At 40.9% G+C, this 15,661-nt stretch overlaps 1 protein-coding gene across 1 annotated transcript; it reads right to left on the bottom strand.

Annotated features, from left to right (window-relative positions):
- Positions 1-954: 954 nt before the first annotated feature.
- On the bottom strand, positions 955-14,375 carry rgma (repulsive guidance molecule BMP co-receptor a). The gene is made up of 4 exons (XM_051383445.1): positions 13,773-14,375; positions 8,885-9,000; positions 6,401-6,918; positions 955-4,020 (listed from the first exon to the last, which is right to left on the bottom strand). The coding sequence occupies exons 1-4, from the start codon at positions 13,784-13,786 to the stop codon at positions 3,325-3,327; spliced, it is 1,344 nt and encodes a 447-aa protein (XP_051239405.1). The 5' UTR covers positions 13,787-14,375; the 3' UTR covers positions 955-3,324.
- Positions 14,376-15,661: the final 1,286 nt, after the last annotated feature.

Here is a 15,661-nt window from a genome sequence, read left to right as displayed (position 1 = left end):
ATGGATTCAGCATGAATACAATCAAATGTTTAGGTTAGTGGGATTCTTCCTGATGGTCACATTTGCCACATTAATTCAAAAAAATTACTTGAATAACTAAATTGCTGAAACTTTCATTATATCCTAACAGTAGTACCTGAGACAGATCAGGTTCCTCTGGCTCCTCCTAATGAACGAAAACAAACCAATCAGAGCCCAGGAAGATAGCTGATAGTTTAACAATCAACTATCCTCAAGCCACCAACCCAAAGCGTCTTCATATCTTTCTCTGCTCTGATTGGTTGTTTTCATCCAGGCAATTGCAAATGCCAGTAGAAGCAATGAGCCAGAGGAACCAGAATTTTTCAGATTATCTGCCTCATGTACTGCTCAGGACCATGTTAAAATTTCCACAAATATGATACGTTATTTTTATAAAAGTAACCTACTGCAGCAGAGCTGTGAAATGACTAAACCGAATTTACAAGTTTTTTGAATATTTCAAATAATATCTTAAGGCCTCCACAGATGGTTCTCACTTAAAATAGTTACCAGTCTTTAACTCATTTAAGATGTTTACGAACAACATCTCAAAGCATGTTTGAAACTGTCAACAGAATTCTGGGGGAATTCTCATTCAAACACCCTTTTGCATACTACAATGTAGTGAAGTGACTGTAATCTTGAACACATCCTTAATCATAACAAAGTGTGCTTGAAGCTGTAGAGACACGACACATTACCCTAACCCTGCATTGAAGAATCATACTTTCCTAAAAGTTACTCAGCTCCTTTATACAAAGCTTTTAAGTTTTACTTTTTACTAAGATGTCCTCATGTACCACAAACATCTGCTCACGTTCATCACCACATCTTTACAACAGGGGGCAGTCTAACACCACAAACTGCGGTGAGAAACACATGGTGATTTCAAAAAAAGCTCTTGCAGCAACAGCAAATGAGACAAAAGGGCACTTCTTTAACAAGACATTTTCTTTTATTCAATAAATAATTTACATTATAAACAGCTGGCGTGTGGCACAACATTTGCTTTACATACAAACACAGTTTGATCTGTCTGGCATTTCCCATTCAGCTATTCTTTTTTTTTGTTCAACCTTTTTAACCAGTACAGTCTGACACAATTTCAAACCAAATAAGAGCTAAATGAAAAAGAAAACATAAAGTGCTTTTAAACTCAAAAACATGAACACCCCAGAACACGTTCCTACATTCCCTTTATAGATAAGGTGGGCTGAATTCGGGATGTTAGATTTGGAAGCAAAAGGGATCCAACATTTTATCACTTCCTCCACAAAGACTTGGCGAGTATAATACATTTAGTAAAGAAAAGTTTGTTCTGTGGTGTTCATGTTTTTGCAAAAAATTCCCTTTTCAAATAAAAGAAAGGTTCACATTCACCAAAACATCTGATGTACAAAAACTGGAGTGATAAATTCAAAACACAACTGGTAATATACAAATTTAAACTCAACAACTCACAAAACTTATGTACAATCTCACATTAAACGTGTAGAACCATATACTGCAAAACTCACAACACAAATTACATCTATTAACACAAGATTCAACATTACAATCATTTGTTTGTGTGATTTTTTTTTTCTGTTGTTAAACTGCACCAATACATGTTCCAAATAGCAGTAGTAAGGCCTGCTGAATACTTCAGTGTAAAGGATAAATGACCATAAAACTGTGCCCGAGTAGTAACAGTATCTACAGGAATGACTTACACATTACCAGATACTGCAGCTGAGAGCCAAAGTTCAAATGGAAACCTCTCGTGACGAGGAATGCTATCATGAAACACAAGAAAAGCGAAAGGTGAGACGGCGAAAACAGAAACGAATGCTGCCTTTATAGTGTGTCACTGTAATTTTTCTGCTTGCTGCAAATTCACCCACAAACACACAAGTTATATACAATTAAGAATCCCCCTAATGTGAATCGTTTACAGACTGAAAAGATGAAAATTCAGTTGTTGGGGGGGGGGGTGTTGGCACGAGGGCTTGTTCTTTGGCAATGACTTAAGCCATGAAATCACGTCTACAGACATATGCTTATCATTTACGCGGTGAGCCACAGTCAGGTCAGCACACTGGTAGTCTATAAAATGCTAAACAGACTAGAGGCGACGTCTTTACAGCTAGTACTAACAGTATCTACAGCACTGCTGGGCGACAACCGAGGCTTGAAATGGAGAGTAAAATTCACAAAACGCTATCAAAAGAGGCGTCGCAGTTTGATTGGTTGTGATCTACATTCTGTAAACACTCTCGAGTGCCCTTAACTAAGGTTGTTCTTTTGCGTTCTTGTTGGCTACATTCACATTACAGACTTAAAATACAAAACACTGTCTGATCGACGTGTCAGCTCAAACAATGGAGTGAAAGGCTGGATGACACATGAAATGACGTACAGATGAAAAGGGATTATTTTTATCGGCCCCCTTTTGGGATTCGCTACTTGGCTGATAGAGTACATTTGAACAGACTGTGGAGCGCCTCGTCTTTTTCTATTTCTGAAATTTTGGGTGCAACATTAAAAACATGGGAAAGATTTCTCCCAATGGAGGTTGGTTATCTCATTTCTGGGAACTCCTGCACCCACAAACACACAAAATTAACCACAGACGCGGATTTCTGCACACATATTGTACTAACACACACACACACACACACACACACACACACACACCTAACAATATGACCCATTAATCTCCACAGCAGACAACTGGAGACGCTGCTCTGACATCCTTTTGGCTGAGTGCTTCCTCCAAAAAGGCCCAGGCTTTTCCAAAGCTGGAAACTAATCAAACATAGAGCTGCTTCTGGCCTTAGGTTAACAAAAGCCCCTGTCAGGTCCTCTCGCTTCGCCACAGGAGCCACAGAGAGCTTCACTGGCTTGGCACCAATGAGGGGATCAGTGGAGGGAGGATCAGCAAACTCCTCTTTCTGCAAAAGATCATCTTGTCCGGCTTCACATAGGCATGCAGCCCCGGTGAGAATGTGGGATTTAATCCCAGGTGGATATCCTGAGCTCTGGGAGTAGCTGGGCTCTCTCACCGCTGCTCTCTTCAAAGACCAGTCCTACGAACCAGCTAAATACACGTGATGATGGAGCACGGTGAACTTGCCTTGTCATTAAGACTGATGTCACGACATGACAATACAACTAAAATGAGACTCGGGGCTGGGATGACCCTTTTTGGCAAGCCGCCGTCAAGTCACAGAACGAGAGCGGAAGACAGCAGCCAATGTACGACACAGCGATGGAACTAACACTCACTGACAGATGCACCATGAGGACACTGTTGTAAAGGGACTATAGATGAAGTGTGCAGCACTCAGTCCACAGTAAGACGGCAAGGAGGTTGAAGAGGAAGAGTGAAAGTAAATTTTGGCTCCTCTGTGCTGCGCGGCTCATAAAAGCATCCTTTTCAAAGATGTGGTATCTCTTGCTGTTTGAGTGGAGCATTTTTACATCCTCAAAGGCGTAGTAGGCTGCCATGGTGAAGTTTATGTCTCCAGAAGAGAGAAGATCAAACACGCAGGACTGAAAGTACAGGTCCTCCACGGGGAGCCGCTCTTTGCACTTGGCCTTAGCAGACTGGTAGGTAAAGCCTACGCCGCTCCTGGCCCTGCCTGCGCTGTGGGCCTCTGCTGCTCGAGCTCGGAAGTTCCTGAAGTCGATGCGCTGGTTGGCGGGACAGCCGTGAAGACACAGGTACAAGTCCTGGTTATCGCCTTCCTCCACAGAGTTCACAACTTCCTCTGGCATCCTCACGGCAAACGTCAGGTAGCGGCCAACCTGCCGGACCACTATGGTTGTTCCAATGTACCTGGCCTGAATCTCCACATGCTGCCCGGGAACCTTTTCCACCACGCGCAGAGTGTTCGCTCCGTGCCGATCCCCTCCGTTCTTCGAGCCGTCTGCAAATGCAGCTGGCAGCTCGTCTGTCTCTGCATGGTACATCTTCTGGTCCACACATTCCTGGAAATTCTTAAAGATGATTGTCAGCTGCAGGACAGAAAAAAAAAACCAAGAGAAATCTCGTTAATGTTCAACAGAAAAAATCATGTGTTTGCAGTCATGGCTTGCCGGGTCGCATACAGAATCCTTGCACACTGCAGTTAATGTAAACATAAAATAAAAAAAAAAAGAGAGGAGTGCTTATACGTTTGCATTAAGAACTAGTTAGTGCAATATGTGCCATCTACCCCACCACCCCACTTAAGTGTCACATTTCAGCACTGGCTCAACACGGGGGAGGCCAAGGTAAACGCCCTCAAAAAACATGAGTCTCGGCCATGTAAAATCAGGCCTCAGTATGCAGACACAAAGACGATCCATTCATAGCGCTGAAAAACCTGCCTGTGAACCCCAGAACTATGCTCCAGGGAGTGGCGTCAGGCCAGGACGGAGCGATATACTCTGCAGCTAATTAAGTGAGACCGGTCAGGACTCTGCAAGCTTGGTTTCATCAGGACACCAATGAGCCATTGTCAGAGCAGTGATACCAGTACAGCCTAGGGTCTGTGATGTCTGCTCGCTTGGGACAGGGGATGAGGGGAGTCTACAGAATACTCTATTAGCTTGACAATTCATCTGTGGCACCAGTTCTGTCTCAATTCCCCTTCCCCTCAGCGAACATTTCCCATCCTACATTAACTTCTGTTTTTGTCCTGGTTCATTTCTTTAGCTTTTAATGAAAACAAACAAAAGAAAATGCCTCTATTATCCCTCCCTCAGAATGAAGATGAAAATAACCAGACAGTTTTATTTGCTCGAGTGAGAGCAATGTACCAAACTCAGAGCTCTGCTAATGCAGATCTTTTACCAGAGGGGCCTTGTTTGTACAGGTGGCATTGGCTCCTGCCTTGTTTTCCCTTTGTCGAGAATCAAGATCTTAAAAAAGCTGTCTCATTTGCTTCCAAGAACAGCAATATAAAAAAATGTCATTACTTTAAAGACTAAAAACCCACAAATGCATAACAGAGTATCATTAAGAAGCCTTGATTGCAGAAAATTATACTTTCTACAAATGTGATTAAGGACAAAGTTCACTTATACCTCAGTCTAAATACTTCAGTTATGATACCCTGCAAAGTGGCTGAAGTTTGCAATCATTGCTGTCAAAACTTTGCCAAATCTGGACAAACTAAGTGAATTTGCCAACTTGAAATACTCCTACTTCTTTGTTTTTGACCTCAAGTTCTACTGAAAGCCATCCAAACTAATCAATGTACCACTAAACAAAAATACAACAATAAGATGCACTACTGATAAAGCATTGACAGAAAATCTCATAATGTAGAGACAATACAGTTTTGAATTTAATGTACTCGGTGAGGACTACACTCTAAGTAGGGCAAACATCAGCCTGAGCTGTCCACTGTGAAAAGTGAAAATGGAGCTTCATGTTAACATCCTACGCAGCACTGTTGCTATAATACTAACATATCATTTATAAAGCTTATCAAGATCTTTGTGATTGAGCTGGGTTTGGCTTTTTTATCTGTTATTATGGAACTCATCCAAACACTAAGCAGAGTCCACAGTTTGACAGAAAAGCAGACCACATGAAAGACTCACACATGCAGAAATATGAACAGAATGATGTTCTGATGATGCTCTGACCTTTATGGACCCAATACTAACTAAAGTCACCATCCACTAACATCAATGCAGCAAGGGGCAACGAGTACTTATCCTAAATTATAGATCCATTTGTTGACAATTTTTTTTTTTCCAAATCACGTTGCCTAGAAAATATCAGGAAACTGAAAAACGTAAAATGTTTACAGTTTCGGTTCTTCAATGTGCTTTATTTGTCTGACCAACAGTCCACAACACACTAAGATTCAATATAAACTGAAATAGGAAAACTCCACATTTGAGAAGCTGGAATCAACAAAGGCTTGGCGTGTTTGCTTCATAAATGGCTTCAATAATTAAGCTGATTATCACAGTTGTTGTTGAATAATTTTGCATTGACTGCAGAGCTGAAACAATTGACTGATTAATTAGTCCACCAAGAAAAAAATTATTCGTCAGGTTTTTTGATAAGTGATAATTGAAAAATGAAAGTCATATTTGAGCAGAAAGGCCAAATTTCCTTGTTACAGCTTCTAAAATATGAGAATTTGCTGCAAAGTTAATTGAATACTTTGGGGCTTTGGGCTGCTGGTTGGCCAAAACAAATGTCCCTTTCACTATTTTCAGGGGGAAAAGAAATAACGAATTGATAAATGGCGAAACTAATCTTCAGATGAATTGCTAAATGAAAGCAATTGTTAGTTGCAGCCATACTTGACTGACTGACTATGCGATTAATAGCGTTATTGTAGAAAGTAGACCATGTTAACGTGCATACAGGAGGAACAGAAAGGATCCCCACCTTGCTTGTGGCAGTGGCCAAAGAACCTGGCACTACCGGAGTGTTGGTCACCTGGACAGACAGGTATTTGTTGTGGATGAGCGGCCATGCTCCCTCCACTTTACACGTCTGGAAGTCGTCATCAAAGGTGCGAAGGTGTGGGTCTCCAAAGAAGCCACAGTGGGTGTAGTTGGGTGGCGCCGTGTTGCGTGAAATGCTGCGCTCGTAGTGGCACACTTCCGGGCCATCGGAGCGTTCCTGACTGTCAGGGAGGAGTGGCGGGGGTGGAGGAGGAAGTGGGGTGCGGGCATGTGGCTGGGATGTCGGCCCCTCCTTGGAACAGTTGTGTTGGCTCATTAGATCCTCTATGCCATGCTGGGCGGAGTGGTATGCCAAATCCCCCCTACAGGTACGTGCGGTCCGGCGTACACAGCTGTTGTACGCCCGCAGCGCCGTGCAAAACTCCTCCTCCGGTCCAGAGTTCGAGGTGGAGGCCCAAAATTCGGAGTTACACTTCAGGATCTTGCACTGCAGACTCACTGCCAGGGAGGAAAAATGGTTTGAGTAAAAGAAGCAAACCAGAGGCCACCACATAATTTTATAAACATGATACTGACACAGATAAAGCTATAAATAGACTCTATCTGCTAATGATGGTGGTTTACAAACACAGATTTACATAATACATCCAACTAATCATGAATGTCAACTACTGTGTAATGCCAACACAGCCACTGTGTTTCTTTACTTGCATTCTATACATCAAATTATAAACATAATAATGCAGCAATTATTATCTTTTGCCACATACTTGGCTTTGTCTGTTTTCTAGTTGGCATCCGGACAAAAATTCATAAACACTCCAATGCTAGAGATAATTAATAGAAAGAGAAAGTACCATTATATGTTGCTGATGTGTTTATTTCAGCAACATGAAAAATGACAAATAATATCTATATCATATTGTAAACAAAACTTCATAAGCAAAAGCAAAAAGCAGGTCTGTGAACCTCCTATTGGTCATCCTGGATAGAATATAACTTTACTGTTTATTGTAGAGAAGTGTACTTCCATTTCACACCTAGTGGGATTTGGTTTATGTAGAAGTAAAAATGCCATTTGGGATCCTAATCTGCACCTTTGATGATAACAAACCCTGCTTGGCCATAGATTGTCTCCAGCTTTATTGCCACATCCGGCCAATTCTTTACACAAATGTTCTGCAAACATTTTCAGGATGCCCTGTTGCAACACAGTGTTTGACTAGTATTACCTTCGACTACAAAAAGCATTTATTCGAATTGGCTGTGAGAAGTTTCACCCAGTGTCTCCAGGGAGGGAAGCCATATCAACACTTTGAAGTCACACTTAAAACAATATCCCTCCTTAAAGCTTCACCGCAGCTCTCTCCAACCCCCACATCACCTCTCCATTTACCACCCATTTGATAGATGGCAATAAACTAATCTTGATCTCAGCTATCAGTGCATTATCACCTTGTTTTTGGACGGTAAATGACTTAAGAGGGAAACTGATAAGGGTTTGGCAAATCTGCAAGGTGAGCTGAATGAGGTCTCCCCACTGCAATCACTCTTTTGTCAAATTACAAGGGATTATGGGAATTTCATGCAAACATGTGGGTTTTTAATATTTGCACTGCTGCAGTAGGGCTACATTGTTATAGCAATACTGTTTACTACATCTTTTGAAAAAGCTTCTCCAAAATAGCTGTTATGTGGGCTTTAAAACCATCTTCAACAGGCTCATTCAAACCATAATCGTTATAAAAACAGTTCATTAAATTCAGAGGGGAACAATTAACATTTCAAAATGAAATTCCTTGCTTAATCAATAATCTATTAGGGTGGGGGAAAAAATAAAAATTAAACTATTGGGAGCTACTAATGTGAAATTACTGAGGCATGCCCCATCCCCCAAACAAAACAAGGGTTGAGGGCTGCAGCAGCTCCAGAAAGACCTCTCACTTTGTTTTCTCTTTCTCTAATAAAATTAAGTAACATTACACAGACTTAAACTAATTTGGCGGTGTAATGGAGGTTGTTCACTTTCATGCTTGTTGTAATATTTTCCAAACCTTCCAGATGTTTGTAATTTGGCCTTGAATCTCTGATATAGAAGATTTGAATGATTTTTGTATGAGGTTTGGTGGGATTCCAACTGATTTGCTACGGTTATTATAAGTATTCAGCTATTTTTACAACAATTTGCGGACTTTTGCAGAACAATCATATTTTTTGGGGTATACTTAGTAAACCTAGTTCAATTACAATATCACTAAAATATTTCGGCTAATAAATAGTGACCGAACACGGCAACTTTGCTGTCCCAATGTAAAAGACTTGCGAAGTTACTCTATGTTTAGCTTTATAATATGGTTATAAGTTCAACATGTAACTTAACTTTAGTTAGGTCAACCTGTACCGGTGTAAAAACAAGCTGGTTGGCCGCTTTTTTAGTAAAGTAAAAAATAAAGTAGCATCTTACCGGCGGGGAAGAGTGCGAGAAACACGGCGAGGACTCTGCACACGTCAAGCGCCGAGGGTCTTCCTCTTTTCCCCATAACCATCCATCCAGCTCGGGGTCGCACTTCACTCCTCTCCCTGGTCAAACCGGATTAACGAAGGATAGAGGGGAAGAGTTAGAGCCACCGAGTTCTCGTTGAGAAAACATGTACAAAAAAAAAAGTCCATAAAGAGGTCTGAAGTCGGTCCCGTCTCCTCATCACTGTGTGGTAAGAAGTTGTTGTTTCTTTTATTGCTCTCTCCGGTACGGCAGTTAACTCAACGGCTACAACCGAGCTAGCTACCTAGCTAACACTCAGTGCGGGACAAACGGCTGAAAGCAGCCGGCCAATCTCTCTTCCTTTTAGGGAGTGTCGAGAAGGCGCAGCCTCTGAAGGCCAGCGGACACACTGAACCAATCACGGCCGCCTGTTCTGCCCTTAAAGCCCCCCCTCTCAACGTTTCAAATTACATCTGAATGTGCAGACTTGTTCGACGAAGACCGATGTCTTCACGACCCGCAAAGTTAGTTAGTAAGTAAGTCCACAACGCCATATATGAGACAGGTTAGGTCACAGCAATAACCTCACTGTGGGTGGGAAAACCTGTGTCATACATCCACAGAGCATGTGTGCAGAGATTAATACAGGGGAACAGTGGAAAAACAGCATCAGAGAGCTGTAAATGATCTGCTTTCCCGCTTTATATCACCATTTTATTCTAGGTTTAAACCTACTGTGTCATAATACATCACCTAAAATGGTGGCTACAAGCCAAGTTAAGCTCTTCAACCCATAGATAGCCTATATTGTGTTACTGACAGGTCAATTAGTTACACAATTACACAGCCAAACATTTAAATCCACATAACTGTCTTTTATTCTAATGATGATCCCAAAGTTTCTAAAGATACCACATTTGTCAGACTGAATGATGGAGACGTGTACAGTATTGGCAAAAATCTGGTGCCACGATACAAATCACGATTATTGCGATATATTGTGTTACTGTAAGCAAGGCGATATATTGTGATTTTAAAAAATAAGTAAATCTAATTTTAGGAAAACTTTCATTGTATAAAGAACACACCGCCATATGCATAAAATCTGAGTAAAGAATAGTTTACTCTTTTATGTAACCAGAACAGTGGGAACTGCATTTGTATTCATCACAGTCCATGTAACATCCAGCATCATAGCCCTCAGTTTACAACACCGCTATCTATCAGTTGGAGATTTAAATTAAAAAAAAAGTATAGTGTTTACGAGAATTCATACAATATCACAAAACAAAATATCGCAATTGGATATATATATATTTTTTAAATTTTCTTACACTCCAATTCAAATCCACATAACTTTCTTTTATTCTAACGATGATCCTGAAGTTTATAAAGAATAGTAGATAAAGAGTTTGTCAGACTGAATGATGGAGAAATGATGTACAAAATGATGCACCATCACTAATATTCACATCTTGTTTGAGTTTGGGGTTTTGAATATTTCACGTAGTCTAAACATCATTAAATTGGAACAAGCTGTTACATACTAGATATCAGTAAGGTTGAAACTTACAAATATTTATGGATTAGTGTGCTTATTATTTTCTTGATTTCTTGTTTTGTCTATAACAGTGTCACAAAATAGTGAAAATTCCCCAACACAGTTCATCATAGCCAATGCTGACATATTCAACTTGGTTGTTTTATTCCACAAACAGTCCAAAAACCCAAATATATTTAGGCTTCTATCATACATGACAAAGACAGGGAACGAATCCTCCTGTTTGACAAGGTGGAACTAGGGAATATTTGGCACTTTTGTTAAAAAAAATGCCTTAAACTAACTATCAAGATAGTTGCCAATACATTTTCTGTTGACTGACAAATTGATTGATTGCCTTTAAGCTCAGTTTAAGCTCTTTGTATGATACTGTTGGACATGTCAGTTAGAGTGAGGGGAGTGCAGCGGCTGGATTTTAAAGGGTTACAAGACAATTTAACCTCCAAAACAACCTGTCAAATCAAAGTGAATATCACAAGGCGGGAGCAAAGAAAGCCCATTTAGAATCAGCATTTAAAAATCCACTTTGTGTAATATGCCTGTAATTATATGATTTTAAACCCATCCTTGGGTTGTGCACTGACCAAAATTCCCAGAAGAAATACTGAGAACATGAGCTGTGTGTTCTCAATGACACCTGCAGCGCTGGACGGAAATATTGATCAGCATGAGCTCATTAAACATGATGCCTTGCTGTAGTTTAAATCACCCCAGAGTACACAGTAGTCAAAACCGTACACGCTCAACACATCGAGGATGAGAAAGGGACCACAAGGAAGGCTTTTACTTTTGATTCATAAGTAAAATTTCCAGATAATACTTGTTTACTGAAGTAAAACTAAGAATGCATGTTGGTTTGAAGGAATGAATATGTTTCCACTACTGATCAGAAGAGTAGGTGGTGATCCCCTTCTCTAAAAGACATAATACCCACTCCTTTGAGATCTTTCAGTTGTACTTATGACATATTACGGATGTCTTTTGGTGCCATTTAAACCAAAATGCAACCAGACAGACAGCTGCGTACTCAGGTTGTGGCTGGCTCTACAGTATTTTTCCATAGCGTGGTGCAGGTCTTTGTGATCGCTGTCCCTCTCGTGGATGATGGATACGTTCATGTACAATGAGGTCTGAGCCTACACATGTTTTCAACAAGGGTGGCCCTGTGCAGACCAATTTCCAGCTCTAATATACCAGCCATTCACATCTGCAATGAATGACTGCAGCTGAAAGGTATAAGCCACTCTGTGATACGTTATGATGAACTGTGGAACATTTTGGGGCTTTTTTTTAGCAGCAACACTATGGATGCCGAAGCAAAAAATGTCCTCTAGCACTGCAAGGGCTTTGATGTAGATTTATTTAAGTGTGACTGATGTTTTTAGAGCTGAGAATTGTTGTTTCTCTATATCACATCTGAAAAATACAGTAGATGGTGCAGATTGTACGTTTGACAAATTCACCTGTTGCAGCGACTTTGCAGACGAAGGCGCAACATGTTTGTACATTATTTACTATCAAGGTGTTAATATGTTTTGACACGGTCTGCCGTTGCTCATTTAATTATAGTCAGTTAATTAGCCGTCATTACTGTCTTGATTGGCTATCTTTAGCTGATTACTCGTTCTTGAATGAACAATGAGTCATTTGTCATTGAAAGATAGATGCATTTCTGACCTCACCGTATCACAAGCTTTGGTCTTTAATAACACATATTTAGAGATATTTGTCTTCAATGTGACAGTGATACTGGAGAAATTAATTATTTTACAAATTTTTCATATCAATATGTAATAACTCATATACATTTCTTGAGTCAGACCAGCCCTCATTCCTTATCCTGAATCAGAAATATCTAATTATGCTAAATAGTGTTAAATGATTATTCAATTAATAGATTAGTCAACTGACAGAAAATTATTTTAAAACAATTTTGTAATCAGTGAAATCATTCAATAAACAAAATGACCAGACATTCTCTGGTGCAGCATTCTTAGTTTTATATCAGTGCAATGAATGCCTTTGGGTTTGGGGCTGTTTGTTGGACAAAAGAAGACAATTTAAAGACATCACCTTGAGCTCTGAGAATTATTTTTTACTATTTTCTTACATTTTATAAACTTAACGATTAATTGATTTTCAAAAGAATCATTAGCAGCAGCCCAAATTCTATTCATAGGGCAAATGTTATCAGTTTGACTCCACCACCAATCAAAATTAGGTTAGGACCCCTTCTCTTCAATAGCCTTTTCTCATCAAGCGCTTGTTATCAGCTATATTTAGTCCCTTGGATGGTAGTTTTAGGAATGAATCAAGAGACTGTTTGATTGCTTTTGGGTTTAACATCTCCATGCAGTGAAATGACAAACCATCTATAAATTAGGAAATATCCCCCACAGAGAAGAGACAGATAACAGATAAAGGTGACATAATATAACAATAAAACATCTCAATAAACCCAGTAAGTATAATCCATTCACGTTTTATGGCGTGCTGCATTAAACCTCTGATCCCATCTGTTTCAACCCGTCATAAATGACTTAAAACAGACACAGTTCTGACATTTCCACATCCTAAATATGGTGTAATGTAAGTATATATGGTCCATTTCGTGCAGAGTCACATTGTGTGCACTAGCCTACATTTTTCTGTGTGTGTGTGTGTGTGTGTGTGTGTGTGTGTGTGTGTGTGCATCTTGTCTGCGCACTGATCCTGTTTTCCAACAGATGGCGCTTCTTATGAGCTCTGATATGAAACCTCCAATCATGACACAAACGCACATGGCAATACGAGGACAACCAAACCTGTCATTAAATCTGAGCTTTATAGACAGCTCGGTTATTGGTGTAATTACAGCTGTCATGCAATTAGGATTTTTTTTTTTTTTTTTTAAGGTGAAAATCTGCAGCCAGCAGGCGCATTTGTCCTGTTGCACTGCTCTGGAGATCATCCTTTATCCCGTGTCAGATATAACTAGCCTCAAAGGTGTTGCTGCTGTGATAAATGCTGACAAGATGATACACTAAATAGTGCTGCACGGTTTTACTGTCCGTTCTTCTATATTTAAAAGTCAAGTGAGTAGTTTTTTTATCAATGCATTTGCAAATGAATCAAGTTCTTAATATTGCAGAAATCCAGCTCCCCTCACTGTACAGATGGTTGAAAAGCAGACACATCTTAACGCACAGAGATATAGTTTGAAAACCAAGCATGCAACGCATAAACCTGAGACTCCTGTGTGAAATTAACTCAGACTGTCGATGGTTAAAATTTAAAAAATAAGTCTCTAGCTAGAACAGCCGAACCGACCTTGGCGACTGCATGAGCTCTCCGCGACTCTGGAGTCCTGCAGGAACCCGGAGGACAGGCGAACAGGAGCAGAGAGGAAGCAGACTCCTAAAAAAAAAAAAAAAAAAAAATTCTCCCCTTCAAAGAACTCGTCCTGTGTTGTCACAGTAATCCGAAATCAAACGCACTCAGCGGCTTTCTGAGTGTAAAACCCGCCGATCTGTACATGATGTCCACCGATCTGCTTCACAGTGAAATCAAAGTGCTTTTTTTTTCCCTCTTTAGAGTTGGGATTCATTTAAACAGCCACTTCTCGCACCCGGAGGAGGTGAGGAGGAGAGGGGGGAGGAGGGGAGTCAGATCTCCTCGGCCATTGCCTAACTCATTTGACTATCAAGTCGATCGGAAAAGGAGACATTATGATAGATTAAGTCCAGTAATTGCCCTCATCCGCGCGGTGAATCCAGATTGTTAGTTATGGTCGACGTCGGGGGGAGGAAGGGGAGAAAAAAAGCCCTGAGGGTGAAGCTACTGCTGCTGCTGCTGCTGCGTACGGACCGATCCGCTGTCTGGATGTTGTGAAATGGCTAGTTAGAAAGTGTGAGAGAGACAATGATCGGCTCTGCATGACGCCGATGGGAGCCCCACATCTCAGCTGTGAACCCCCTCTTTTTTTTTTTTTTTCTCTTTCTAACTTCTCTCGACGCTCCGGGAGACACGACGTCCTCAGATGGGGACTCAGCTGCATTGGGGGGGAACAAAACAAGCCAAAATTGACTTGTGCAGTGGTATTTTTCTGTTAAAGCATGTACAAACTAAACCCATGCACTGTCATTTGTCATTCTCTTAATAGGGTAGTGAGTGCCCTATTTCCTGTCTTATTTCAGAATAGGCTGCCCTGTTTGGATGCAAGTTTTTGCACCATTGACGACAGAAATAAAGAGTTTAAAGCTGAATTACTCCACGCACACATTGCATTATTAATTTGTGACACTGATTTCCAACAAGCAGACCTATTGTCAGATCTTCCCTCGTCGACAGATAACCTTTAGCAGTGCCTCATCTATGCAAATCACCAGGTTGGAAAGAAGACAAATCCATAATAATCAGGATTTAATGGAGGATCAGATGGACAAACACTTTGCAGCCCCAGAGAAAGGGTGTGGGAGGGGTGTGCTCAAAGGCAGAGAGAGCTGCATGGAGGTTGCACCTGTGTTTTAGGATCAGACTGCATGCAGGAAAATACCACCACTACCCCCTCAAAACCCCCACACCCCCCTCCCTCCTTTCCTCTTCAGCTTTTTCAGCCTCCACTCCTTCCAACATAACTGGTTCTCTCTGCTCCAGTTTCCTCTGATCTGGAAAATTCACCACACCGGGCAGGGCAGAGACTTACAATGTCTGACCAGTTCAGTGTTCTGACTGTGTGCCAGGCTGATAACTGACGTGCACAATCTGGGGGGAGAAATGTAGAGCTGAGATTTAAAAACCCTTTCGTAAGGAGTCTGTGATTTTCGCCTTCTATTAACGCTGATGTAGGAGATGTTTATTTGCATGCAGCTTACGGACCGGAGCTGTCACATTACATCATCCCGTTGTGCATCCAGCAAGAAACTGACCCCTGTAATCCACTCGTTTACTATCACAGCCCAGACCTGCCCTCTCCAGATGGCCACTGAGAGGCAGCATATTTTACATTGATGTAACATAAGAACATGAAAGAGTGACACCCCAGTGTGAAAAGAATGGTTTTAGAGGTGCCGGATGCCGGCCCCATTTCAAACACAGCTGGTGTACACGCTGCCTTGCTGAGATATTATGGCGAGTTAACGACAACAGATCTGCTTTACATATCACTGGATTAATAAGATACTTTGATTTCTCTCTTTCTGCTTCATTTTACAGAACAA

Source organism: Dicentrarchus labrax, unplaced genomic scaffold (genome assembly GCF_905237075.1).
Source record: "Dicentrarchus labrax unplaced genomic scaffold, dlabrax2021, whole genome shotgun sequence".
Taxonomy (NCBI): Eukaryota; Metazoa; Chordata; class Actinopteri; family Moronidae; genus Dicentrarchus; species Dicentrarchus labrax.
Note: the sequence above shows the minus strand (reverse complement) of the source record. Positions and strands in the feature narration are given on the sequence as shown.